Source organism: Bubalus bubalis, chromosome 6 (assembly GCF_019923935.1).
Source record: "Bubalus bubalis isolate 160015118507 breed Murrah chromosome 6, NDDB_SH_1, whole genome shotgun sequence".
Lineage (NCBI taxonomy): Eukaryota > Metazoa > Chordata > Mammalia > Artiodactyla > Bovidae > Bubalus > Bubalus bubalis.
In genome coordinates this window covers 94,552,891-94,579,570 of record NC_059162.1, presented here as the reverse complement: position 1 = coordinate 94,579,570, position 26,680 = coordinate 94,552,891, and the positions used below count along the sequence as shown (strand labels likewise).

The window sequence follows — 26,680 nt, the reverse complement described above, 5'->3', positions numbered from 1 at the left end:
TTATGTCTCCTGCATTGGCAGGCAGGTTCTTTACCACTAGTGCCACATGGGAAGCCCACATACTGTGCACTTACCTTAAAAGGGGAATGAGGCAGCAAGAGGAACAGGATGGACTGTGTAGCCCATGAAGGAGTAAGCACCCACAAAACTCTCTTTATATTATGTTCAGTTTGGTAATTAGGCAATTTAATATACGAAAGTAATTTTCATGACTAAAATTCAGATGGTGTGATTTTATAATTAATGTTCCAAATCCTCCTATAAGATCGCCTAACCTAATCTATCACTGAAATTCTCTCTTCTCTACATCAGCCATCCATTCCCTCCTTTCACAGTATGACTTAGCATGTAGCTACCATATGCTAGATAGGAAAGTAGAAAATGGCACTTGTTGTTTTGGTTTGTTTTTTTAAAATTATGTCCCTCTGAGAAAAGAGACCATCCTTGAAGGAACAAAAAAAGACTTGTGGGGAGAGATGCATATCTTATGGCATTAACAGAGGCCTGTTTGAAAAGAAGAAAGATGACCAAAAGCAGGGGTTTGTAGTTAGGAAAAAATGAGTCTGAATCTTAGACTACAGTAGTGAGGACCTTAGATTTTGGTCAGATAGAGTCTGAATTTAGTTCTGTCACTTACTAACTTACTTACACATAATAACCTCTCATTTTCTTTATGAGGATGATACACGAGCCTCATAGGATTACTGTGATGTTTAAATGAGGTAATACATGAGAAGAACTTAGCACCATACCTGGCACATAGAAGAGATTAGATAAATGTTTAACTATTATTTTATTGCCAATTTGGTGTTTAGTTTACAGTTTTGAATGGAGAAATTAAGAGCTGTCAGCTAGGGCACTGCTGCTTTCAAAAACCGAAAGGGGACAAATTAGTAGAATGAATGGTAGAAAAATTTCACCAGGGGAGAGGAAAAGAAACATGCTTATTTTTAAATTAGGAAGAGTTGCTTTGGCCTCTTGCTTTTTAAACAATAAGAGTAGATAACAAGAGGCTACAATAAGGTGAGAGGCAAAGAACTCAGGTTGCAGGCAATTCAAGAAGAATTTGGCAAATGGGTCCACACTACAAACTGAGTGTTGTAGGAAAACAGAGTATCCAGTAGCCTGTGGAAACCACAAATATTCAGTTACAGAGGCATTTGCTTAGTTTTACAACAGTGGAAAAAACCAGTTGCTGGCCAAGTAGTTCTTTACTAAATACAGTAAGGAAGCAATTCAGGAATACCAAAGTTTATTACCTTTAAAATAATCAATTACGCTTTTAAGGAAGTTCTCTTAATCTAAGAGTATTAAAAGACAAAATTTCTGCTTCACATGTCTGTCAACAACTGCTCCTTTATAGATCTGGTTTACTTACAGGTGTGAAATACCCTGTCTCAAAAAATAAGCCTTCAAATAAAAACTTATAAAAAAAACAAACGAACAAGGAAAAAAAATTAAAAACCTCTCCAAAACCATTGATAATTATTGAAATTGGGCTATAGATACACAGAGGTTAAAATAATTCATTATGTTACTCTATTTTGCATGTGTTTAAATATCCTAATATAAAGATTTTGTTTTCGAAGCCTCCAGACTTGGTTGTCTGACCTTAGTTAATTTTTCTGAGTTCCAGTGTTCTTATTGTTAAAATAGGGACGCCAACACCTACTTTGTAAGACTGACGTGAAGATTAGAAACTATGAATATAAAGCCCACAACAGTACTTGGATCATAGTGGGTGATTATTAAATAGTAATTGTTGTACTATGTATATTATCAGGAGAGTCTGACATTTAGTGGGAATTAATACATCTTTATAAGAATAACACTCTAGATGTGTCCACAAAATAACAGAAATGATTTTTTTTTTAAATCAATGCTGTTCTCTTTAAATTGATTTCATTATTTCAATAATGCATACCAAATATTTTCAAAATGCTTTACTGGCTTATGGATTTTTAATCATTTATTTTTTAAATCCCCAATGGGATAATATTTTGTCTTTTGAAGGGCGGACTTAGTATTTGGATGACATGAGTATTCAGATGACATGAGTATTCTGTCAATTTCAGTGGGTGCTCACAGTGTGAAATGCCAGTCTGAACCAAAAACTAGATAGGTTCGATAAGACTGAAATTTATCGCCCATCAGAAGTAATCTGCAAGAGAATTCTTACGTCATTGTGTATTTCAAGAAACTCACTTAACTCATCTATTTGTAGACAGAATACAAAAGATCCACTGTATACTCCTTTTCTTAAAGATAAAATATAGTAGGCCAGTAAGTCCTTTGCTTGTTATCTAAATGCCTTATATTGCCACGTGGAAGGACAGGATTTACAAGAAAGGTAAAGGTATGAGTCTCATTCCCAGGAGTTAGTGGCAGCTTGGCAAACAACTTTCTTGTCTAGAGTGAGTACTTACTGAATTATTTCTATCTTTCGGTTTTGAAAGATGACTCAAATAGTGTATGATTTTACTATTGGTAAATTGCTTTTTTTTCTACATATGTCTCTTTCCCTACCTCTTCTCTGACCATTAAACAGAAGTTAACATATATTTACTGATCACTGAACCAAAGTACAGGCAGGGCATGTGTACTAAATTTTTTGTAAGATATAGTTCCTACCCTCAAAAAATTTACTATCTAGCAATGAGTAATGATTTTGTTATTTTACCAGACAATAAACTGTCTGCTCTTATAAAAGAAAAAAAGAAACTCACTTAGAACATTTGTGGTCCATTTAACATTTTTTTAACCCTCCCACTCACCGATGTATTACTGCTATTGCTGGCTTCACTGAAAGGGTCAGTACTTGAAGTGGCAAAAGGATCAGTAGCAGACTGCTTGAAGAAGCAGTCAGATGCAAATGGATCTGACCCTTTGAAAGGATCACCACCAAATGGATCTAAAAAAAACAACACAAATATGAGACATTAAAAAATTATTATTCTAAATTTCCTGTCACCGATGACAACTGCCTTAATTAAAAGGCATTTTGACTCCTGTAGAGTCTAAGTCAGGTACTTTATGACTACTTATCTGGGTCATAAAAATGTATAGACAGTTACATCTAGTTAAGCAGTTTTAATTACCATTCTTTCCTACTTGTTCATTATTCGTCCAAAGCAAGTCAATAACTCCAACACTTATTACACAATGTTGCCTATATGCTAGGTTTAAATAATTTCCTCTAACCTGGTGATTCTAATTTTGGGGGTGGGGAAAGGATCACAGTTTTCTTTGTGGTTTTGATAAAAGAGTTTTTCACCTAATAAATTGATTTTTTAAATTAGCACATAATATCAAGTGATCCCATTTTTAAGATCCTTATTCTATGCTATTATAACTAAGAAGAAAGAAAAAAAGAACACATAGGAATGGTAAGTGAAAGTGTTAGTCGTTCAGTCATATCTGACTTTCTGTGACCCCATGGACTTCTGCCCACCAGGCTCCTCTGTCCGTGGGATTCTCCAGGCAAGAATACTGGAGTGGGTTGGTTGCCATTCCCTTCTCCACAAAGCTTCCTGACCTAGGGATCGAACCTGGGTCTCCTGCATTGCAGGCAGATTCTTTACCATCTGAGCCACCAGGGAAGCAAAGAAACAACAAAAATTTCTAAATGCATTTCTCTCTCTGGGCTCAATGATAACAGCCAACAGTTTGGAACAGGTTTGGGAACCATAACTAAATGGCACACCAGATTTGTGAAAATCCCAGAGAAAGAATCTTAAAAAGCCTGACACAGTAATTATTTAAGATCTGTAATAGGATGTAATTGTAGGGGGGGAAAAAGTTCTAAACCCTATAGTAATGTAGATCATTTTATTTATCTAATCCTTGGCTAAGAAGAAACCAGTGTATTAAAAGCATCAAAGAATCATTTGATGTATTAAAAGCATCAAAGTATAGACACTAATGTTATTTTTTATAAAGTATAGCTAACAGTTTACTAAGCAAATTCACAAGTATCTGTCACTTTTTCTCTGAAAATACCAGGTACATACATCTTAGTGAGGCCTTAGGTCAATTTTAAAACTGAGTAAAAAGGAAGTCCATTCCTAAAACTACCTAACTGTGATCTCTCGTTCATAAATATTAACATAAGCTTACAATTAAGAAGAATTAAATTAAAGCTAAGAAGGACTTCAATAAAACACTAACCAATTTTCCCAAAAGGATCATCCTTGAAAGGATCACCTGTGATAAAAGAAATATGCAGAAATCAAAATCACGGTATTTACTGCTGTGGCACCATTACTTAAAGAGTAACTTCAAAACAAAAGCAAAGTTTGTTTCATTAACTCTCCCTCAAAGTAGGTAAGACAATGAATGCTGTCCACCTTCAGGAAATATTTAAAATACTAATAAGTATCACTATTTTAATAAGGGAAGAGCATTAATACACCTCATAAAAGAGGTAAATTTGAATCAGAGCCAACTATACTTACCTCTTGACCACAAGGTCAGATTACATGGAGGGGAAAACACAGGCTTGAGGACAAGAATTTTACTAACAAAATGTCTACTTTTCACAGGATTATTGTATGGGTATTGCCATTAACACTTCAGAAACAAATACCAGGCTTCACTGAAGTTAAAAAAAAAAGTGCTTAAAGAATTGAAGGGTCTAGAAATAAATCCTCACACATTTATCATCATTTGATTTTTGAAAAGAGTGCTAAGACAATTCAATGGGGGAAAGAACAGTTTTTTCAACAAATGGTGCTGGGACAACTGGATATCCACCTGCAAGAGAATAAAGTTGGACCCCTATCTCACACCATGAAATCAAAAGCACAAGAGAAAACATAAATAAATAAATAAGACTGCATCAAAATTAAGACAACATTGAACACAAGAATATAGGTGCAAATCATATGTTTGACAAGGGACTTATATTCAGAATATGTAAAGAATGCCTACAAATCAATAATTAAAAGACAAACAACCAATTTTAAAAAGGGCAAATGATTAGAATAAACATTCTTCAAAGAAGATATAAGGATCCTGGAATGTGAAGTCAAGTGGGCCTTAGGAAGCATCACTATGAACAAAGCTAGTGGAAGTGATGGAATTCCGGCTGAGCTATTTCAAATCCTGAAAGATGATGCTATGAAAGTGCTGCACTCAATATGCCAGCAAATATGGAACACTCAGCAGTGGCCACAGGACTGGAAAAGGTCAGTTTTCATTTCAATCCCAAAGAAAGGCAATGCCAAAGAATGCTCAAACTAATGCACAATTGCACTCATCTCACACGCTAGTAAAGTAATGCTCAAAATTCTCCAAGCCAGGCTTCAGCAATACATGAACCGTGAACTTCCAGATGTTCAAGCTGGTTTTAGAAAAGGCAGAGGAACCAGAGATCAAATTGCCAACATTTGATGGATCATCGAAAAAGCAAGAGAGTTCCAGAAAAACATCTATTTCTGCTTTATTGACTATGCCAAAGCCTTTGACTGTGTGGATCACAATAAACTGTGGAAAATTCTGAAAGAGATGGGCATACCAAACCACCTGACCTGCCTCTTGAGAAACCTATATGCAGGTCAAGAAGCAACAGTTAGAACTGGACATGGAACAACAGACTGGTTCCAAATAGGAAAAGGAGCACGTCAAGGCTGTATATTGTCACCCTGCTTATTTAACTCATATGCAAAGTACATCATGAGAAACGCTGGGCTGGAGGAAGCACAAGCTGGAATCAAGATTGCCAGGAGAAATATCAATAACCTCAGATATGCAGATGACACCACCCTTATGGCAGAAAGTGAAGAAGAATTCAAGAACCTCTTGATGAAAGAGAAAGAGGAGAGTGAAAAAGTTGGCTTAAAGCTCAACATTCAGAAAACAAAGATCATGGCATCCAGTCCCATCACTTCATGGGAAATAGATGGGGAAACAGTGGCAACAGTGGCAGACTTTATTTTTGGGGGCTCCAAAATCACTGCAGATGGTGACTGCAGCAATGAAATTAAAAGACACTTACTACTTGGAAGGAAAAGTTATGACCAACCTAGACAGCATATTAAAAAGCAGAGACATTCCTTTGCCAACAAAGGTCCGTCTAGTCAAGGCTACAGTTTTTCCAGTGGTCATGTATGGACATGAGAGTTGGGAGTATAAAGAAAGCTGAGCGCCGCAGAATTGATGCCTTTGAACTGTGGTGCTGGAAAAGACTCTTGAGAGTCCCTTGGACTGCAAGGAGATTCAACCAGTCCGTCCTAAAGGAGATCAGTCTTGGGTGTTCATTGGAAGGACTGATGTTGAAGCTGAAACTCCAATACTTTGGCAACCTCATGCGAAGAGCTGACTCACTGGAAAAGACCCTGATGCTGGGAAAGACTGAGGGCAGGAGGAGAAGGGGACAACAGAGGATGAGATGGCTGTATGGCATCATTGACTCGATGGACATGGGTTTGGGTAGATTCCGGGAGTTGGTGATGGACAGGGAGGTCTGGCGTGCTGCAGTTCATGGAGTCGCAAAGAGTTGGACACAACTGAGCAACTGACCTGAATTGAATAACCACAGAGAAAGATGTTCAACAATATTAGTCATTAAGGAAATACAAATCAAATTGAAATAAGATACCACGTCACACTCACTACGATGGCTATAATTAAAAGGATAGATAGTCACAAGTGTTGGCAAAGATATGGAGAAATTGCAAGCCACATATACTACTGGTGGGAATATATATATATAAAAAAATGCTACAGACACTTTGGAAAACAGTTTGGCAGCTCCTCAAATGATTCAACAGAGTACTATGATCTGATATACACCCCAGAGAAAAGTAAATATATATTCACACAAAAACTTGTACATGAGTGTTCACAACAGCATTATTCAAAACAGCCAAAAAAGTGGAAACAACCGAACAGTCCATCAACCAATGAATAAGTAAAATGTGGTACATCCATATAATAATATTCATCAATAAAACAGGAAGAAATATTGAAACATACTAAAATGTGAGTAATCCTTGAAAATATTAGGCTAAATGAATGAAGCCAAACATAAAAATGCATATAGTATATAATTCCATAAGTATGCACATCTATAGAGACAGAAAATAGATTAGTGGTTGGGTGAATTGAGGGTTAGGGGAACAGGCAATGACTTATAATCATTAATATCGGTTTCACAAGGTGAGTGTGGAAATAAATAAAAAGAAGTTTAACACAAGTGGTATTTAACATAGCTTATGATGACATCAGGTATTTTAATTTACTGAACTTATGATTCTTCAATAAGACTTTAGGCAGCTACTAACTACTATGGGCAGGGATCAAAGCTACTAACTACTATAGTTTCTGTTGTAAAAGCATGGTGTTGGCACTTTTGGTAAATAAATTGCTGGATGACTTAAGACTGCTCAATCTCTTCTCTTTCTTTGGATCTCTATTCTGAACAAGAAACATATTCTTAATCAGGGGTTCCTAAAACATAATCAAATGCTTAGTTCCAGGATTTAGTTGCCTGGAGAGGACAAATACTAAAGTCTAACCATATAAAAACATCATTCTCTTTTCTACTTTTGCTGTAACAAGTAGGCTCTCAAAACTGAAGCCCAAATTCTTATATGGTCCCTTTTGGTAAATTAGTAATGTAAATATAAGAGTACTTACTGCCAACAAAAGGATCAGACTGGAAAAAATCCAAGTGTGAATCTGCAACTGGATTTGTCAGTGAACTTGTTTCTACATTAAATGGATCTTCCTAAAAATAATTTTAAATTAAAAAAAAAGTTTTAGAAACCCAAGTTTTAAAAGGTAACATATTAAAATAAAATAGCATGTTTGAAAAATCAACTGATGGTAACATAACAAATATTTTTGTGGTCATAAAGTCCATTTAACACATTTTTCTCTTTCCTTAGCATTAAACAGTATATAACCCCTATTGAGAAGAGAATGATAAGAACATTTACATATTAATATAGAATTATTTTTACCTCTTTTGAACATCTGTCACTATTAAATTCAGGACAAACTTTTTCATTAACAGCTACAGTCACCTCTTCATTTTCATCAGTCACACAAGAAGGCAGTATTTCAGGACTACTTCTTGCCTACAAAATATTAATCCTTCAAAATATTAATTTTTCACAATATATTTTCTACTTGGCAAAGGAAACTGACAAGAGTCAAAAATTACTAGAAATTTTTAAAAGATAAGCAGAATACATTCATTGGATGACTTCTATAATATTTCTTAGGGAAATGATATCACCAAGCCTCAAAACCACTTAAGGCCAGAAAACTCCAGTTCTTCCTTAACTACTTCCCTCTGGTCATCCCCTAGCTAGATTCCAAATCTTATGGAGTCTACTTCTAATCTATTTCTCAAATTCTTCCATTCTTCTCCATCCTGACCGTCACTATCATTCATTTATATCATCATCATTTCTGGTACATATTACTGTAGTAATAATATTCCAACTGCCTTCCTCCTGCAGTACTTGTCCTCTACATCTATCCTTCTCAGGGCAGCCAAAGTAATAGATCTAAAATAGGAATCTAATCATGATCTTCTGGTTAGAAATCCTTCAATGACGTCATTGCTTTCTGCATTTAGATCAGTAGATAATAAGGCTTTAGAAGTGGCAAAGCCAATTTCTATTTCATACCATCCTATGTCTTTGAAGGATAACCTAGTAATTTGCATTTTGTGCTTAAAAGAATATTGTGCAGTTCAGACTGCACTGTACAAATAACATTAAATCTGTTAATTTTAAATCCTTAGTATCTATCAAATTTGTATCCTTCTCATCATCCCTCCTGCTACTGGTTAGATCCAGGTTAAAACAACTCTCACATAGACTACCCCAATAGTCTCTCACCATATCTCGGTATGTCCAATCCTATTCTCCCATCTATAATCCACTTAAAAAAATTTTTTTTGGTGGCACCCTACACCTTGTGGGATCTTAGTTCCCTTACCAGGAATTGAACCCAGGCTACAGTAATGAAAGCACTGACCAAGTCCTAACCACCGGACTGCCAGGGAATGTCTTTTCCAGCTTTTCTAAAAGGTAAACTCAATCCTGTCACTTCTTGCTTAAAAATTCAATGGCTACTCACTGTAGTAAGGCGAATTCCCCAATGCTGCAAGATGAATCCAAATTTCTTACTCTTTGGTCCTTTCTGACCTAAAAGTGGTCATTTTTATCTAGGCACATATCATAATCACCTACGGAATTTGTTTTTAAAAACATATGTACCAAAAAAAAAAAAAATATGTACCTGGGCCCAACCCAGAAACTCTAGTTCAACAAGTTTGGAATGCGGCACAGATATCTCTATCTTGATAAAAAGTACCAGAGGTAATGAGGTAACCTACAGGAGACAGCCTCATCTCCTACCAATACATCCCTCACCATCACAAAACATCCTCGGAAAACTTCTTATGATCCCGTGCAGCATGTTTTCTCCCATTACATGCTTATGCTAATGCTGTTTCCTCTGCCAGAAATGTACCACCTTCTCTTTTGCTTAACCTCTTCTCACTTCAGTGGTCACTTGTAAAGCTTCCCTATGACATCCTCTCTGAGCCTCCTCCAAGTTGTCCTACCTGAATACCCTATTTACTTTATCACTGCCTTTTAACACAGTGTTACAGGACTAGACTGCATGCAGCCGGAAGACGGGGTTAAAGGTCTTTTGTTTCTGTAGCTCTCATTCGGAAGAGCAGCACTCTTGCATTAGCTGATATTCTCAAAAAAAAAAAAAACAAACCAGTAAATAAATAAATGTCTTCAACATTATGAAATAATTACTTTCAGCTTTGGATGAGATCACTTAAAAATAAATACTACTTTCAGAAGTTACTATCTACAGAACTACAACTTTGAAAACATGGCTCTATAACAAATAAATCAGTTAAAATTACATTTTTCACTAGTTTAAACTGTTAGAACCCACTCTTCCTTTCTCAACTGTCTCAGATGAGGCAAGGCCACATATTTATATTAGGTATGATGTCAACAAAACTTTTATCTGAATCAGTTTTTTTTCCTTCTGAAGTTGGTTATGGAATTAAAGGAACCATTAGACTCACTGGAGACTCCTCGTGTATGGGCTCAGACTCTAGGTTGCTCTGGCCTTCAGTGTGCTCATTAAGATTGGCTGTTTCACTGCTGCTGGTACTGAGGCTGCAATAATCTGTAGCACCATTTACAAGAATGCTGTGTGGACTACTGCACCAATTTAATTGATTACTATGGTTTTCCAGCTCTTTCATTTCCACAAGTTTCATTTGCATCTGTCAACACAAAGCAGAAATACAAAACAGAATTTACTAGAAAGACATTTTTAGACAAAAATTAGACAAAAACTAGATAAAATTACTAGAAAGACGTGATATAAAAATAACTATATGCTTAGACTTGATCAAGGATAAATCTGCTTCCATTAAGGAATGCAGCAAGACTTAGAGAAAAGGATTTCAGTAATCCATCCCAGTAAGTTCTCCTCCTGAAATTACAGTATATATGGATTTGCTTTTGTACATCTTTTGAAAGATCCAAGAATTTTAATTCAAATATCTGCTAACTGGCAGTCCTTTAGAACATAACTAGAAAAATCATCAGAGTATTGGGAAAAAGATGGCAAAGCAGTAGTGCAAGACAAGATTTTATGATGATGCTTTAGGAGAGGGAGAGGAAATAGATGAAGAGTACATAAGACTTTGGAGCCATTCATATTCCTATTGGGAAGAAGAGAAGTGAAAACAAAGATGCAATGAGCTAGTGTCCTATCCCCTGGCATTATTTATTACTGGGCTAGAACCTTAAGGAGTAGTCTCTAAATCTAAAATATACCAAACAGATTAAATGAAGGACAAAGATTTTTTAAATTTCAATATCCATTGACTTTCTATACCTGGGACAACACAATAAATTCTAATATATATAAAAAGAAAAATGTGGGGAACTAGAAGGAAAAAATGCTTTTTTATACTAATATCTACAATAAAAACACATTTACATATATTTCAAAGAAATCGAGACAACAGAATCAAAAAATGTTTCTAGTGAAAAAAACAATAAACGGAACTTTACTGAAAAGTACCATTTTCATAATATATATATGTTTTTTAATTACATTAGTGTCCTCTATTTATTAGCATGTTATATATATATATATATATATTTTTAGTAAATATAAAAATTACCTATTGACATTCTGTAAAGCAAGGCTCTGTTCCCTAATCTTATTCCCCTAATATTTCCCCTAAAGTTTTTAAGTTGCCCAATTTGGAATCTTTAATTTACCAAAGGAAAAGTCAGGACCATAACCTGGAAAAAGAACACTATATTGGATAAGGAGACAGATGTACATCTAGCTCTATCACTTTCTAATTATTAGGTTATCTTAGTCAAAGTACCCTCTCCAAGCTTCCATTTTTTAATCCATAGAGGTAGTAAGAACTATCTTCATAGAAGACTGTTATGTGAAGTAAAAGACATATTTAAAAGAACTCTGTAAAATGTAAAGGCCTATGTAAACGAAGGACAATGTGTGTGAAAGTACCTAGCACACTACATTTCTCACTACTATAACAATTAAAATTTCCTGCTCCTTTTCTACTAATTTACTCTATTTTTAAAAAGTTAAAGACTTGAGCCTTTTGAGGATAGAGACCAAATTTTTGTTATTAACTTTGTATCTCTAACACCTACCACAATGATACATACTGTAAGTGCTTAATAAATGTTCACTGAAAAACACAAGTATTATCCTTATAAACAGTGGGCATCAGTATATGTGTGTGTGTGTGTGTGTCTGTATGTATATAGACATACATATATATGTATATAGACACACACACATTTCGTGTATATATATTGTGTATATATGTATATAGACATACATATATATATGTGTATATAGACACACACACATTTCATTTTGTGTATATATATATTGTGTATATATACACACAAATTGCATTTCATTTAGGATTTAAACTAACATCAAAAATACTACACATTTATAACACAAAGCATATGCCTTGTATATTCCTAGTGCTATAGAGCAGTGGTTTATAAACTTACTTTTACTTTAATCTACAGAAAGAAACAGAGTTTACACTTCGACCCAGTAAATATGTATGTACATATGTCTCTGTGTGTGTATATACATAAAACATACATATAGATGCATACATCATACATATAACTATACATTTACACACATACATAGGGGAGAAACAAGTGTAATGTATGCTGTTATTTCTTATTCTCTTTTATTTCATTAAAAAATTTATCATGACCATTAAATCAATTTTAATGCTACCCTGCAGTCTAAAATTTAAAACATTACTCACTATATAGATGAAGCAGTTGGGTGAAGTACCTGCCTATCAAAGAGTTCTATTTAGGACAGTTTGTTCCTTATACTTATTCTTGAGACAATCAACAGAACCATGAAACAACCTGGCTTTCCTGTGTCTGATTCTCCCATGCACCTGCCATTTAAGCCTGTGTTCTTCCTTACTCTCTAGGTAAACTTAGAGGATACAGAAAAAAATAATCACACAACTAACACAAGCTCTTTGCAAACTGTGCAAGGAAAGTACAACAAACATTTCAACTGCCAGAAATACTTGGATAAATAGTATATATTGCACAAGTAAGTTACATAAAGTAAAGGTCAAAGGTTCTTTGTTCTCTAGAAAATACAAGGTAAGAAATAAAAATAAAAATTCAGCAAGTCACAAACTTCTCTTTAGTTATTCCTTTTTCAAAAAAGGCTATAGGTAAGCTTTAGAGAACAATAAAAGCACCAGGCTAATTTACAACCAAATTTCTTTTTTATAGGCCCATGGGAATACGCTGCCCTCTGTGGGAAAGATTCACGGTACCTGAGTCAAGTGTAAGAATTTGGTATGTTTATTCTTAAGATTTAGAGATCAAACACAAAGATCTAATTCCTTCCACAGATATCTGGCACACTTGGTAGTACAGCTTGCTGACACTATCTTCCATGCTCAAAACATGGCTTTATTTTCTCTCTGATAATTTATAATATCCAGAGTCATTTCTATTTTTCCAATTTATGCTCTTTCCTTAGAAAGAAATCCCCTTTCAAAAAAGTCAAAGAAAAGAAAATTAAAAGACAAGCCAGAGACTGGGAAAAATTATTTGTAAATCAAATATCTGATAAAGGACTTATCTCCAGAATATACATTATATTTTTTTAAAAACTTGTGTAATTTAATAAGACAACCCAAAATAGGCAAAGGACTTTAAACAGACATTTCATCCAAGAGAATATACAAATGGCTCATAAGCATACGAAAAGATGATCAACATCTCTAGTCATCAGAGAACTGCAAATTAAAAACTATGAAGTACCACTTTACATCTACGAGAATGTCTATAATCCAAAAGACAATAAAAGTGTTGGTAAAAATGTGGAGAAACTGGAACTCTTATATATTGCTAGGGCAAGTATTAAAATGCTACAGCCACTTTGCAAAAACTTGGCAATTTAAAGTTAAAAAAAAAGTTTAACGCAACTTTACAATATAGCCAACTATTTTATATCCAAGAGAAATGAAAACACATGTCTACACAAAGAATTGTATGCAAACAGAAAATTCATAGCATCATTATTCATAACAGCCAACAGGAAGAAAGAATCCAAATGCCCATTAACTGGTGAACAGATAAACAACATACCTTATAAAATGAACTATAATTTTGTTACATGCTACAACATGGATGGGCTTCAAAAACATTACACTAAGTGAAAGAAACCGCATGAGAAAGACCACAGACCACTTATTTCCTCTATATGAAACGCTCAGAAAAGGCAAATCTATAGACACAGAAAGCAGATTAGTAGTTACCCAGGGGTAAGGGTGGGGATTGATGATATGTCTTTTGGGAGTAAGGGAAATATTCTAAAACTGGATTGTGATGTTTGAGCAACTCTAAATTTACTGAAAATCATGGATTGTACCCTTAAAATGGATTAATTTTACAGTTTATAAATAACAGTAAAAATATTTTAAAAACTTAAAACTATTTTAAAGACTGTCCATTTATCTAGTATCATTCCCACTACTATAAAATTCTTTTGGGTTTACTACATGTTAACTGAGTACCTACACTGAGAAAAGAACTGTGCTAAATGCTTGGATAAATATGTATGTTTCTAGACCAAAAAGCTCCATCTACTGAGAGAGGTAGACAAATAAACAAATGTGCAGGGGAAAATGTTACAATTACTGTAACAGAAGTACAATGTCCAATAAAGGCAGGATTCAGAAGATGCCACAAAGAAAGAAGAGGTTAAGCTATGGCTTGCAAGATGGGTGAGCAGGTATTCATCTACCAGACAAGAGACGGGAAAAAAGCATATCAAGGGGAAGGACTTCATTATATATAATAATTAACTGACCAAGTTTCAGACGATCTGAATTCTAGGCTATGGCTCTTCTGAAGGCTACATAACCATAAGCAAGTTCCTACACCTTCCCTGGCTTCAGTTTGTTCAAATTCAAATGGAAACGAATGGGCTATGCAGTCTCTACACACATCCAACCATCCTACCATCATTCTATAAAATATTAATCTCCATTTAGGGAAGTCAAGAAACAGCAAAGCAAAGGATCTATATTCTGGACCTACCACAACAGTCATGTTTATCTATATAAAGAATAATTTCCTAATTAAAAAAAAAATAAAGGTTTCTAAATGAGCAAAACTGATTTTAAGGTTCAGTTCAATCACTCAGTTGTGTCCGACTCTTTGCGACCCCATGAATTGCAGCACGCCAGGCCTCCCTGTCCATCACCAACTCCCGGAGTTTACCCAAACTCATGTCCATCAAGTCAGTGATGCCATCCAGCCATCTCATCCTCTGTCGTCCCCTTCTCCTCCTGCCCCCAACCCCTCCCAGCATCAGGGTCTTTTCCAATGAGTCAACTCTTCGCATGAGGTGGCCAAACTATTGGGAGTTTCAGCTTCAGCATCAGTCCTTCCAATGAATACCCAGGACTGATCTCCTTTAGGATGGACTGGTTGGATCTCCTTGCAGTCCAAGAGACTCTCAAGAGTCTTCTCCAACACCACAGTTCAAAAGCATCAATTCTTCGGCACTCAGCTTTCTTCACAGTCCAACTCTCACATCCATACATGACCACTGGAAAAACCACAGCCTTGACTAGATGGACCTTTGTTGGCAAAGTGATGTCTCTGCTTTGAATATGCTATCTAGGTTGGTCATAACTTTCCTTCCAAGGAGTAAGTGTTTTTTAATTTCATGGCTGCAATCACCATCTTGCAGTGATTTTGGAGCCCAAAAAAATAAAGTCTGACACTGTTTCCACTGTTTCCCCATCTATTTCCCATGAAGTGATGGGACCAGATGCCATGATCTTAGATTTTAAGGTTAGAATCCCCAAAAGGTAAGACACGAGGTTATTATTTATAAAAATAAGCAACACTTACTGAGTACTTATTTACCAAACCCTATGCTCAAATGTCTCACTGGTTTTGCCCCATTTAAACTTTAAAAGCAGCTGAAAGAGGCAGGTGTATTGTTAATTCTCCAATTCTATTTTATTTATTTATTTTATTAAATTTGGCCATGCTGTGCAGCTCGCAGGATCTTAAACATCAGTTCCCCAATCAGGAATTGAATCCGTGTCCTCAGCAGTGAAAAGGGTGAAATTCTAGCCTCTGGTGGTTTATTGTTGTTTAGTCACTAAGTCACGTCCAACTCTTTTGCGACCCCATAGACCGGAGCTCACCAGTCTCCTCTGCCCATTGGATTTTCCAGGAAAGAATACTGGAGTGGGTTACCATTTCCTTCTCCAGGGGATGTCCCTGATTCAGGGCTTGAACTCATGTCTCCTGTATTGGCAGGTGGATTCTTTACCGCTGAGCCACCAGGGAATTCGCAGTTCTTCAAGATGAGGAATCTAACACTGAGATGATTCAGGCAGTGAGCAGCAGAGCAAGCGTTTAAACCCAAACCATCTAATTACAAAGCCTGCACACTCAATAAGATTCCAGTGATAATCATCAGATGTATAAGACTCACACCAGTTTTAACTTATGACAGGTGACAAGAAGCCTATTCATATAAAGTGACAAAAAATGAATAATAAACTGGGCAGAAGCAGCAGCAGCAGAAGTGGAGAAATACTATGTACTAAAAGGATACGTGAGTGCCCACTTGAGTGTATTTTTCACTCCCACAAAGACTTACTGAACTGATTTCCTGCTGTGAATCTTGCAGGTGCTGCTGAAGAGGTCCCAGCTGAGCCTTCCCTGACTCCACACTCTCTTCCAACTCTGCTGTTTCTTGCTGTAGGCGACTCAGCTCTTCCCTAGCTTTGGCCAGCTCTTCTTCATAAGTGGAGATCTGTGATTCTTGACTAGTTAGTTCAGCTTTCAGGGATGAAATCTACAACATGCAGTGAATAAGACAAAAAAGGGATTAAAAAAAGAGATGTCATTAAAACATTCCATAATGCAATATTTATTTTAGTTTACTATTTTGGTGTTTTTGATATATATTTTCTGTAGAAAGGGGCAATCAGGGACTGACAGAGGAGAGTGGAAGACATAGGTACCATACTTCCAACTAAATTTTAGAAAAAGAAAAAAACATGCAGTGTCCTATTTCCCCTGTAATTTCTAGATGAAACATGTCCCATCTCCTTCATGTTCCCAAACTTCATGTTGACTAGATTGCCACCTAACAACAGCAACAACAACAACAACGAGCAGAGAGGGTTTCTATCTTAAGCCAGCAAAAGCACCTAAGGTAAAGACACAGGCAGCAGTAAGTCACCAGGCCTTACCAGCTGGGCCTCCTCAGCACACTTCTTTCTGACTTCCTGCAGTTGCTCCTCCAGCTGGGCTTTCTGCTCATCCAGCCCATCAAGGAGTTCCTGTACTTGCTGTTTCTGGGCCTGTAGTTTTTGCAGATTAGTATTCTCCCTTTGCACTTCATCTTGAAGATCCTGAAATACAGGAATATTAACATTATTTACTGCAGGCAGGAGAAGGTTAATAATTTTTAAAAGTCTATCATAAGGGAAGGTAAAGTCTCATTACGTATACTGTGTTGGTGGATTGGAGGACTCATAGCTTTAAATACAATCTTTACTTGAGGACATCTTTCCTAGATTCCAGATTTAGACATTCAATTTGCTTACTCAGATCCATCCTTGGATGTCTGATGGACTTCTCTAACATAACAAGAACAGAACTCCTGGCATTTCCTCCCCCTGCCACTCCACAACATCTGCTTTATCCTCCATCTGCCCCCTCTCAGTTTCTCTGGCCAAAAAATACAGCATCTCCTCCGACTCTTCTCTTTCTCTCACATCTCATCTCCAATCTGTCAGCAAATCTTGCTGTTCCTTCCCTCAAAATGTATTTTAAAAACCGGCCATGTTTTTCTTCAACCTCAGTCCAAGTCGTTTTTCTCTCTCTCCTGGATTGCTGCCTTCTAACTGGTTTCCCTTCATTCACCCATGCTACCTTTCAGTTTATTTACAGCATAGCAGTCACTGTTAAAAAACTACATCAGACGATGGCACTCCTCTACTCAAAACTCTGCACTGACTCCCCATCTCCCTTACCATAAAAACCTGTCTTTACAATGGCCCCAGGTGGTCCCATCTCCCAGCTTCATTTCCACTGCTCTCTCCTTTGCTCACTCTTAATTTCAGCCACACTGGCCTTTCTGATGCTTCTCCAACATGTCAGATACGCTTCCTTCTCAGATCTTCCACTGATTATCCCCTCTTCCTAGAAAGCTCTTCCCCAAATTATCCACATGCCTTAATCCCTCATCTCCTTGAAGTCTCTGCTCAACTGTTAGTTGCTCATTTGTGCCCGACTCTCTGTGACCCCATGGACTGTAGCCCACGAAGCTCCTCTGTCCATAGAATTCTCCAGGCAAGAATATTGGAGTAGGTAGCCATTCCCTCCTCCAGGGGATCTTCCTGACTCAGGGACTAAACTTGATCTCCTGCATCGCAGGCAGATTATTGACCATCAGAGCCACCAGAGAAACACAGTGCAAAAAACAATGTACTACAGTTACCTTTAAATAATAAACTCCTGATAGGCAGCCAATGCTTCATCTTTCTTAGAGGTACCACAATCTAATACAATGTCTTGCACATTCCAGGCAATTAATCAGGCAATGATTTGTAACTATCACAAGGATTCTACTATCTGGGAGAAACTACTGGGGAATGAGCCTGAAGCTGACAGAAACAACTTCATGTTCTTTCAACATACTACAGAAAGCTTCACTCTATATTTAAACTATAGCAAAATATTAAAACTAGCCTCTAACTGACCTACAGCAAATGCATTTTGTTAAATTAAAATAGTATCTAACTTTCTATACAGATTCAACATTTGTATAGACTGCAGACCAAGAATGATTTGACATTTTAAATTTCCATTATATGGAAATAATCTTTACTGCTTTAGCATGTCACTGTGGCATGTATCTTTCTTGTGTGTGTGTGTGTGTGTGTGTGTGTGTGTGTTTTTACATTATATTATACTCTTTAGGAAGACATAATAACAGCTTCACTTTAATCCAGTTCCTTGAAAAACTACAGTGGCTTGAGAAATTCTTGTAATTACAAAATATTTTGAAAGCACGCCATCTGCAGATCTAAAGTGATTTTTATATTTGAGAATATAATCCACTGTCAATACTGTTATAAAATTATTATATGGTTTATACATAACAATATGCTGACCCAAAAGGCATTTTTAAAGAAATGCTTAACAGGAATAAGGAAAAAATGTTACTTATTCCCATTTTCAAAAATTCTACTCTAATTTCCTACCCTCTCCCCAATCCCCCTCCCAAAAACCTTAGACTTCACATCTCTAATAATATCTAGTCTTTATAAATATACATAATTTTGATGTCTCTACTTTCATTCTAGATCCAATTAGGAAAAATGAAATTTGCCTTAAAAGGGTCACATAATATAAGAAAATGACTAAGATATAATGCTAATTTTTAAAAGCTGAATACAAAGGCAAATACAGTATGATTGTAAATAAATATAGAGCCATGCACATATAAATGTTAACCATGACTCTCCCTGAAATGTGAAATTGTAGTTTCTTTCTTTTTATACCTTTCTTTATTTTGCAACATTAATATGGACTCATATTACTTTTATAATCAGAAAATGTCAAGTCTGCAGTTTTTAAGTATCACATATCATATGGTTTCATACAAATATAAAAATATTCTGATGCAACTGAATTTTTAATGTAAGAATTACCAATAGTAGGATCAATGCTGGTTTCCTTTAATAAAATCAACCAGATTTCAAAACTTGTATTTTTTAGTGAGTCACTTTAAACACATCCCTAGAAGATAGGTTTATGTAAGAGGAAAGGGAATAAACAAATCAATATAACATTTACTCTTGCCCTTTCTCTTCCAAAGAGCAAATACATTCCCTCAAATTTCCCAACCTCACTTTTATGCTACAGTAAAAATCTACATAGTAACACAAAAGTATGGGCCTTGAGGGAAAGGTTATTGAAAAAAATACCTCACATTGGTGACATATTTTAAGCTGGATAGAGGTCCATATTCAAATTAATGCCTCTCCATGTCTATTTTAAATATGAAAAAAGATCTTCTCTAAAAAAATTTCAACGCTAATCCATACACACAAAGGTCTTCTTTTTCAGTAAGCAAACTTAAAATTATTAAACTGCACAAAAGCAAAATGAACACATTGCAAACATAAACACTAGGAAGAAGAAGAATCAAATTTCACTACAAAATTACTTGGTAAGGCTGCCACCATTGTAATGGAATTTTCACAACAATTTCAATATCCATATCTACTTGGTTATTTTATTTTGGCACAGAATGGTTTATCCTGAGACTAAGTGAAGTCAACGGATGTACATCTCTATCCCTGTCCACTCTTGACTAGGACAGTGGCAGGTTCTCTTAGCAAACACCATCTGCCACTAAACTAGGATAATTTTCTCTTAATCTGAAGGTAGCCCTTTGGGGAAATCCTCTCCTGAATTAGGGTACTTCTGAATTAGATGGGTACTGAATTAGATGCCTTCCAAGTTATGCTCTATTTTTTCCATGATCACGCTCTACTTGCTCTCCTGTGCCATCAACAGCAAAAGAAAGAGGGTAGCAGCAATTAGGAAATGGCAAGGATAAAGTGAACAAGACCACTGTAATGCACTGCCATGCTTTGCTTTAGAAAAATACCAAAGCAAGCCACATCCAGGGTTATTTATCCAGGAGTGAAAGGATCCTTGATCTGCAATCTTGGCTTTATTTAAAACTAAATTTCAAGGAAAATATCCTATTTTCTAGAAATCACACAAGATAAAATGATAAACTTGTCCCCATCCCTCCATATCCTCTGAAGTGCTATGGAGGGTAGTAGAAATAAAATTTAAACAAATATATAAAAGCTCTCAGCTATACTCAAGAATAAGATAATTCATTTTAGCAACCCAAATCGGCTGTACAACCAAAGAAGTAAATCTATAAAACATGAATACATTTAGATATATTTCATATAAATACAGAGTAAAAAATACACAAAAATGATAACTAATTTATAAATAAAACACTTAAAAAAAAAAACCCAAAGCATACATACAGTATATCTATACTTGAAAAGTTATTATAGAGAATAAAGGAATTTTAAGTATTTTGGTAATCTTACAGAAAATGCTATTTAATTGATTAAAAAACTCTACAGACTAATCCAGAACTAAAAATAATCAGGTACATTCATTATGTTGGCCTAATTCTCAAAATAGAAGTTACAGGAATATTCTTAACATAAAAAAGTAACAACTATAAAGCAAGATGTTTTTTAAGTCAAAGACCAGAAAGGGAACCTATTAAACTAGGGAAGATGTTAGAAAACCTCACCAACAGCCTGCCTTTATTTCTCAATTATATGCTTCTCAGCATGTTCTAAGAGCACTATCACCAGGAAAAGAATGTTGAGCTCATGTATCTAATTTTATTTTCACCCAAAATAAATCATCTTTCTTCATCTAGGGGGAAAAAATGGGCAATTACTATAAGCTACTAAATCTTTGCTGATGAAGTTTAAATAACTGTGAGCTTCTCTCTCATGAAGGTAGTATGAACAATATAGAAAAGGCTGACTCTTCACGATACCAACTGTGCTCCCAATCCTTTCTGCCTGTGGTTTCTGGGAGTCTCTTGTCCCATTTTTAATTTCATGAACAAAATGGAAGTTTATTCATTTCTACTGTCAATAGCTTCCTTAAATTTACCTCCATCTAAGAATATATTACCATCTACAGTATAAGATATGATCCAAGGTACAATTTTTAAGCTTAGGGAGCTCACAATATAGGCTGTAAGATAATGGAATCTATATACATACACATTAAATGAGTATAATAAGATAACATACTGGTATGCCATATAAGTGTACACACATCCCTCTAGAAGTTTCAACGTAAGAAAGACAAGCAAACTGAAGGGACAAAGAAGGGAAAATTTAGAGAAGTGATGCGTTTCAGTTGGATTTTAAGACAGGGGTGGAATTCACATAAACAGGAAGATAGGGAATTCTAGATTGCAGCAACAAAAGTTATAAAAGTGGGAACAACAAAGAGCAAGTGTATACCACACAGTTCAGATGCAAGCAATCAAAAAATAAGTAGTACAAGAGAATGGCCTATAATCTTTTTTTCTACTTCCAATATACCCATGAGGATGACATTCTCCCACCACTAACAGTGGCAGTGGGCAGCAGTAAAGATTTTCACGTGAGAGTCATAATTACTAAAACTTGTTTGGGTAGAAAGCAAGGAGGAGGATGGAGTAAGCACTTAGATCTGACTTAAAATTTTCAGGTATTAAATTTTTACCTTAAAATTTTAGGTAACAGGGGTGGCAGTAGTGAGAAAGAAAAACAGACAGGAAAATTCAAAACTTGAAGTCAGTTTTTTTCAGCAAGGTGAGACCCATTTTAGATATACTGGATTTGAAATGATAAATCTCAAAATGCCTAACTGGAGATGTGAGACTTGCACTCTAGAGAGTTGAGGGCTTGACAGATATTTGGGAAGCATCAGTATATGCTATGTGGATGACAGAGGGTAAAGAAAAGGGAGGAAAGAGGGGGTCAGAGTGTGTCCATCAGTCCTGGGCAAAGGCAACAGAAGCAAAAGGTCAAAGGAGGGCTACGAATATTCAGGAGAATGCAACCCAAGAAATCAGTAACCAATGCAGGAAGGACCCATGGATTTGGCCTTAAGATCTTGGTCCTGGGGAGATAAATTAAGCACAAAGGTATGGGTGAACAGGAATTTAAGCAAGATTACTGAAAAGCTAGGAAGGGGGGAAAGGGTCACACAAAGCAACAAAAATAGAGAAAAATAGGCTGGCAGTTAAAGTGACAGCAACAGGGGGAAAAAAATTAATTAGTCCTATATGCAGATAGGGCTTCCCAGGTGGTAAATGTAGGAGACACCTGCCAATGTAGGAGACACAAGAGACATAAATTAGACCCCTGGGTCAGGAAGATCCCCTGGAGGACAGAATGGCAAACATCCAGTACTCTTGCCTAGAACCCCACAGACAGAGGAGCCTGGCAGGCTACAATTCACAGGGTCGCAAAGAGTTGGACACACTGAAGCAACTTGGTGCATGCACGTACATGCACACAAACACACACACATATGCAGAGTCTGATATGAAAATAAAAGTCAGAGAAGGGCATGATGATGAAGGGAGAGTAACAAAGAGATGGCAGTAAGATATAGAATAATACTACCAATTAGAACGTCTACTCAACTCTAAGTGAAGTCGCTCAGTCGTGTCCAACTCTTTGCGACCCCATGGACTGTAGCCTACCAGGCTCTGAGGAGCCTCTCAGCCCATGGAATTTTCCAGGCAAGAGTACTGGAGTGGGTTGCCATTTCCTTCTCCAGGGGATCTTCCCAACCCAGGGATCGAACCCGGGTCTCCTACACTGCAGGCAGACGCTTTACCGTCTGAGCCACCAGGGAAGTGCCTGAACTCTAACCCTGTGCCAATTACTTTGAGGTACTTTACCAACAATATGTCATTTTATTCTAACAGCAAACTCTGCTATTTCATGTTACAGAAGTGAAAACTAATGTGCAGAGTGGTTACATTTCTTCCTTAGGATCTCAAACTTCAGAAGAGCCAGAATTAGGAACTGAATTCAAGGTTCTCTGATACCAAGTCATTCCTATAAACTTCTATGCAAAATTGAAGAAAGTATACATGAGGGTGAATTCCTAAATATTTGTTGACTACCTTGAAGGACAGTTTTTTGTTTTTTTTTTTTTTAGATTCTGTGTTATTACTGTCCAAATACATGAAGTTCTAATGGAATAAAATCATACAGTACAGATAAAAACAGGCTATGAGAGCTGAGTCGTTTTAGGGCAAAATGGCAGATCACTCAACAGTTTTTTTTTTTAGGAATTCGAAATGTTTAAAAATAGAGAAGCTGGTTTCTGAAAAAGAAAGAAAAAGAGAAGCAGAAAAAGAAAAAAAAAAGAAGAACAACGGGAGGGAGGGAGAAGAAAAGAAAGAAACCATTGAGGAAATGTTAGCTTACAAGAAAATGTGACTTAGAAAGAAGTGACAAATGCATAAAAAATGCATAGACTTTGTGCTGGTTAATGCAATGGTAAACAACAGAATATACGGCCTCATAATACTTCTGTAATGGTGTACATATGATGCCACTAGCGCTTTTGGAAAATATGCAGACACTAATTAAAGGTCATTCTAGATAAAAATACATATTTCTTTAAAGGGGTGGGGGTGGCGGGAGGGGGAGTGTGATCTCAGAGCACATCCCTGCAGATGTACAAAGATGAAACTGTTTTTTTAATAATTCTAGTGAATGTGGCAGCAAAAATTTGTTGCAAGGATGTTGGCTGGTTTTCACAAAGTTTTATTTTATTTTATTTTTTTTTTTTTTAAGAAATGGAGCTATAAGGTTATATTTGAAGAAAATTTTTAATAAAACTGTGCATATGCAGTTTAAGGTAGGAAAGAATGTGGGTCTACCTTCTTCCTGTAACAACAAGAAACTCAAACCATAAACATTTGAGATAGAACAGCCTTTTACAGTTTCCCACCCTTGCATCATTTTGGATCTAATTTCTCCATAGGACTTGACAAACTAGCAGTGTACCTCATATGAGTTAACAGTGATCATCTCATGACATAAAATATGAAGTTAATTGTTGGTTTGTTCTTCAAGAAAAAAATCGTGAACTTTGAGTTCTCAAGATGGTAACAGAACACAGACAGGAAACAAACATATACAAAATTAATTATGTAGCAGACCTTCTAATTTACCTGAATTAGAAAGACTATATAAATGCTAAAATAAAAAAGAACTAGTCTTTTGGCACTTTGATCAAATCTAAAGAGGCTTTGAAAGTCTGGTTTCTGTACCTGAGATATGAGCTCATATTGTCACAATCTATAACTTTATAAATATAGAGAAAAGCAAGAATATGCAGAAAAGCCATATTTGATTAAGGCAGAAAGACATTTATTGATGAGTCAAAATTCTCTTACTTCTCCCTTGATGCCTTCATTTTGGCATTTTCATTAGCACCTACATTAGAAAGTGGGGTCAGAAGGAAACAGGGAAGCTATAGTAAAATGTCTTTTGGCACAGAAATTAGAAAATAAATACTAAAAGTTCAAGTTAGTTACAGATCTTAATTATTCATGTTATTCCTAGTCTATTCATGTTATGCCTCATTACCAATGGCTAATTCAGAGTAAACTCAATAGGTAATACAATATACTTATTAACACTTTCAGGTAAGTGGTCTTGCTTCAGAAAATCGAAAATAATCACTAAAATGAAAGTTTTAATTACTTGTAGATGTCAATTCTCCAAGTCATTCTTAGTCTAGTATCTCATTACCATGAACAATACAAAAATACCTGTACTGACATGGAATGAGTAATGAGTCTACTAATGCAAAGCTTTAATCCTTTGGTTTTTTCCAATGAACCTGCATGTTCAACCATTACATAGTGGCCTATACTCACTATGCTCTACATGCTCTGAAATACCTTTTATTTACAGCACCTTATGCAAAACAAAACAAAACAAAATTTCAACTATTTAGACTTCCTCAGCCAAGCACATTTTGGATTCAGCAAACTTGAAGCTTTAACATGTACCTTACCATCAACACTAAGTAAAAGAAGGACTAGCATATAACAAAGAAATGTTGACTGACAACAAAACTTCTATAAATCTAAGAAATCAAATATTTAAGGATAGCTGATTTAGCTTGAAAAGAACAGTGTAAATTTTAGTGTTCTCCCAAAGCAGCTATTTAAAATTCACAATCTCAAAAGATGAGGCAGTGAAAAACCACAGATAGATGTACACACACACACACACAAATAGTGTCTACTGCAAAAACCTTGGTACTGTGAAACATCTGGCTAAATTTAGAAGTTGTCCAATATTATATCAGTAACTACATCTACCTCTTCAGATTGAGAAAACTTTTGTAGATCATTTTATCTTCCATTCTTAAAATATTTTCAGCAGTAACTGCTTAAAGTCTATGACTCTTGCATTTCTTAAGCTCAAAAATTGCACAAAAATAACGTAATTGAGGATATCATTCCCTATTTCACTATCACAAAGAGAAATATATTAGTGACAATCTGTTAACTCCGTTTCACCTTTAGGAAAATTCCAGTATATATAATAAGTACAGTAATAGAATCAACTTCTAACAAGAAGTCTCTCGATCTGGCTTCTTCTTCAACCCCTCAATAAATCATTCTCCCCACCCTAGCACAGTCCACCTGTCACAGCATCTCTGGTGAATGTGCTACATCAAAACAAAATAATGGATCTAACAGTTTTAGAGCTTTTGCCCATTTAAAACTATCAAGACAAGGAAATCCAATACATGACTGTTGAGGTTAAGAAATGTCCATGCATGAGCTCTTACTGGCAACTGCTACCAGTGCTTCTACATCCAACATCCTGTGTGTGCTGGAACAGCATTTAAGAAATGATGTCCCAATAACATGGTTATTGCTTATGGCTCTAAATGCAACACTGCCCAATTTTCTATATTTTAACGTTTGAAATACCTCTTTTGTGTCATTCCCAATCAGAAACGGAGGTCTTTTTGTCTTTTCTATTTGTAAAATGCAGCTACTTAACACAGCACTTAGTGAAATGAATTAAATCTCTTTATGCCAAAGTTTAAGATATCCTGGCTACTAAGCAACTTATAAAATGCTATTTTGAATTGTTCCCTATCATGTCCCACCCTATTAGTATTGAGACAGTCCTTTAAAATATTAGGTCTCCTAGCTAACAAAATCTCACACCCATGAAAAACCAATTTGCATTTTCATGATGATGATGATGATGATGATGATGCTCTCATTCATTCAGTTTTATTGGTGCAATAATATTTATATCACAAGTCATTCAAACTTACCTTTAAGGCTATAATATGCAGATAAATATCATCTTAAAAATACTTTTAAAATGAGAAATTTATGCTGAAAAATACTGCTTTATCATTGTAGTGTAATCTTTGCAGGCCACAGTGAGGAGAAAAATAATAGTTTTATAAAAGAT

The 26,680-nt window shown here is 35.7% G+C and overlaps 1 protein-coding gene across 8 annotated transcripts in view; it reads right to left on the bottom strand.

The window, feature by feature from the left end:
* The window catches only part of EPS15 (epidermal growth factor receptor pathway substrate 15), a 139,913-nt gene that overhangs the window by 30,776 nt on the left and 82,457 nt on the right, over positions 1 to 26,680 (bottom strand). For all 8 annotated transcript variants that reach the window (XM_025289463.2, XM_025289465.2, XM_025289464.2 and 5 more), the window contains exons 14-20: positions 16,835 to 16,996; positions 16,237 to 16,434; positions 10,070 to 10,273; positions 7,965 to 8,081; positions 7,639 to 7,729; positions 4,168 to 4,203; positions 2,775 to 2,911 (exon numbers count right to left, since the gene is read on the bottom strand). In XM_025289463.2, coding sequence (XP_025145248.1) covers positions 2,775 to 2,911; positions 4,168 to 4,203; positions 7,639 to 7,729; positions 7,965 to 8,081; positions 10,070 to 10,273; positions 16,237 to 16,434; positions 16,835 to 16,996 — 945 coding nt within the window. The remainder of the gene's footprint in view (positions 1 to 2,774; positions 2,912 to 4,167; positions 4,204 to 7,638; positions 7,730 to 7,964; positions 8,082 to 10,069; positions 10,274 to 16,236; positions 16,435 to 16,834; positions 16,997 to 26,680) is intronic.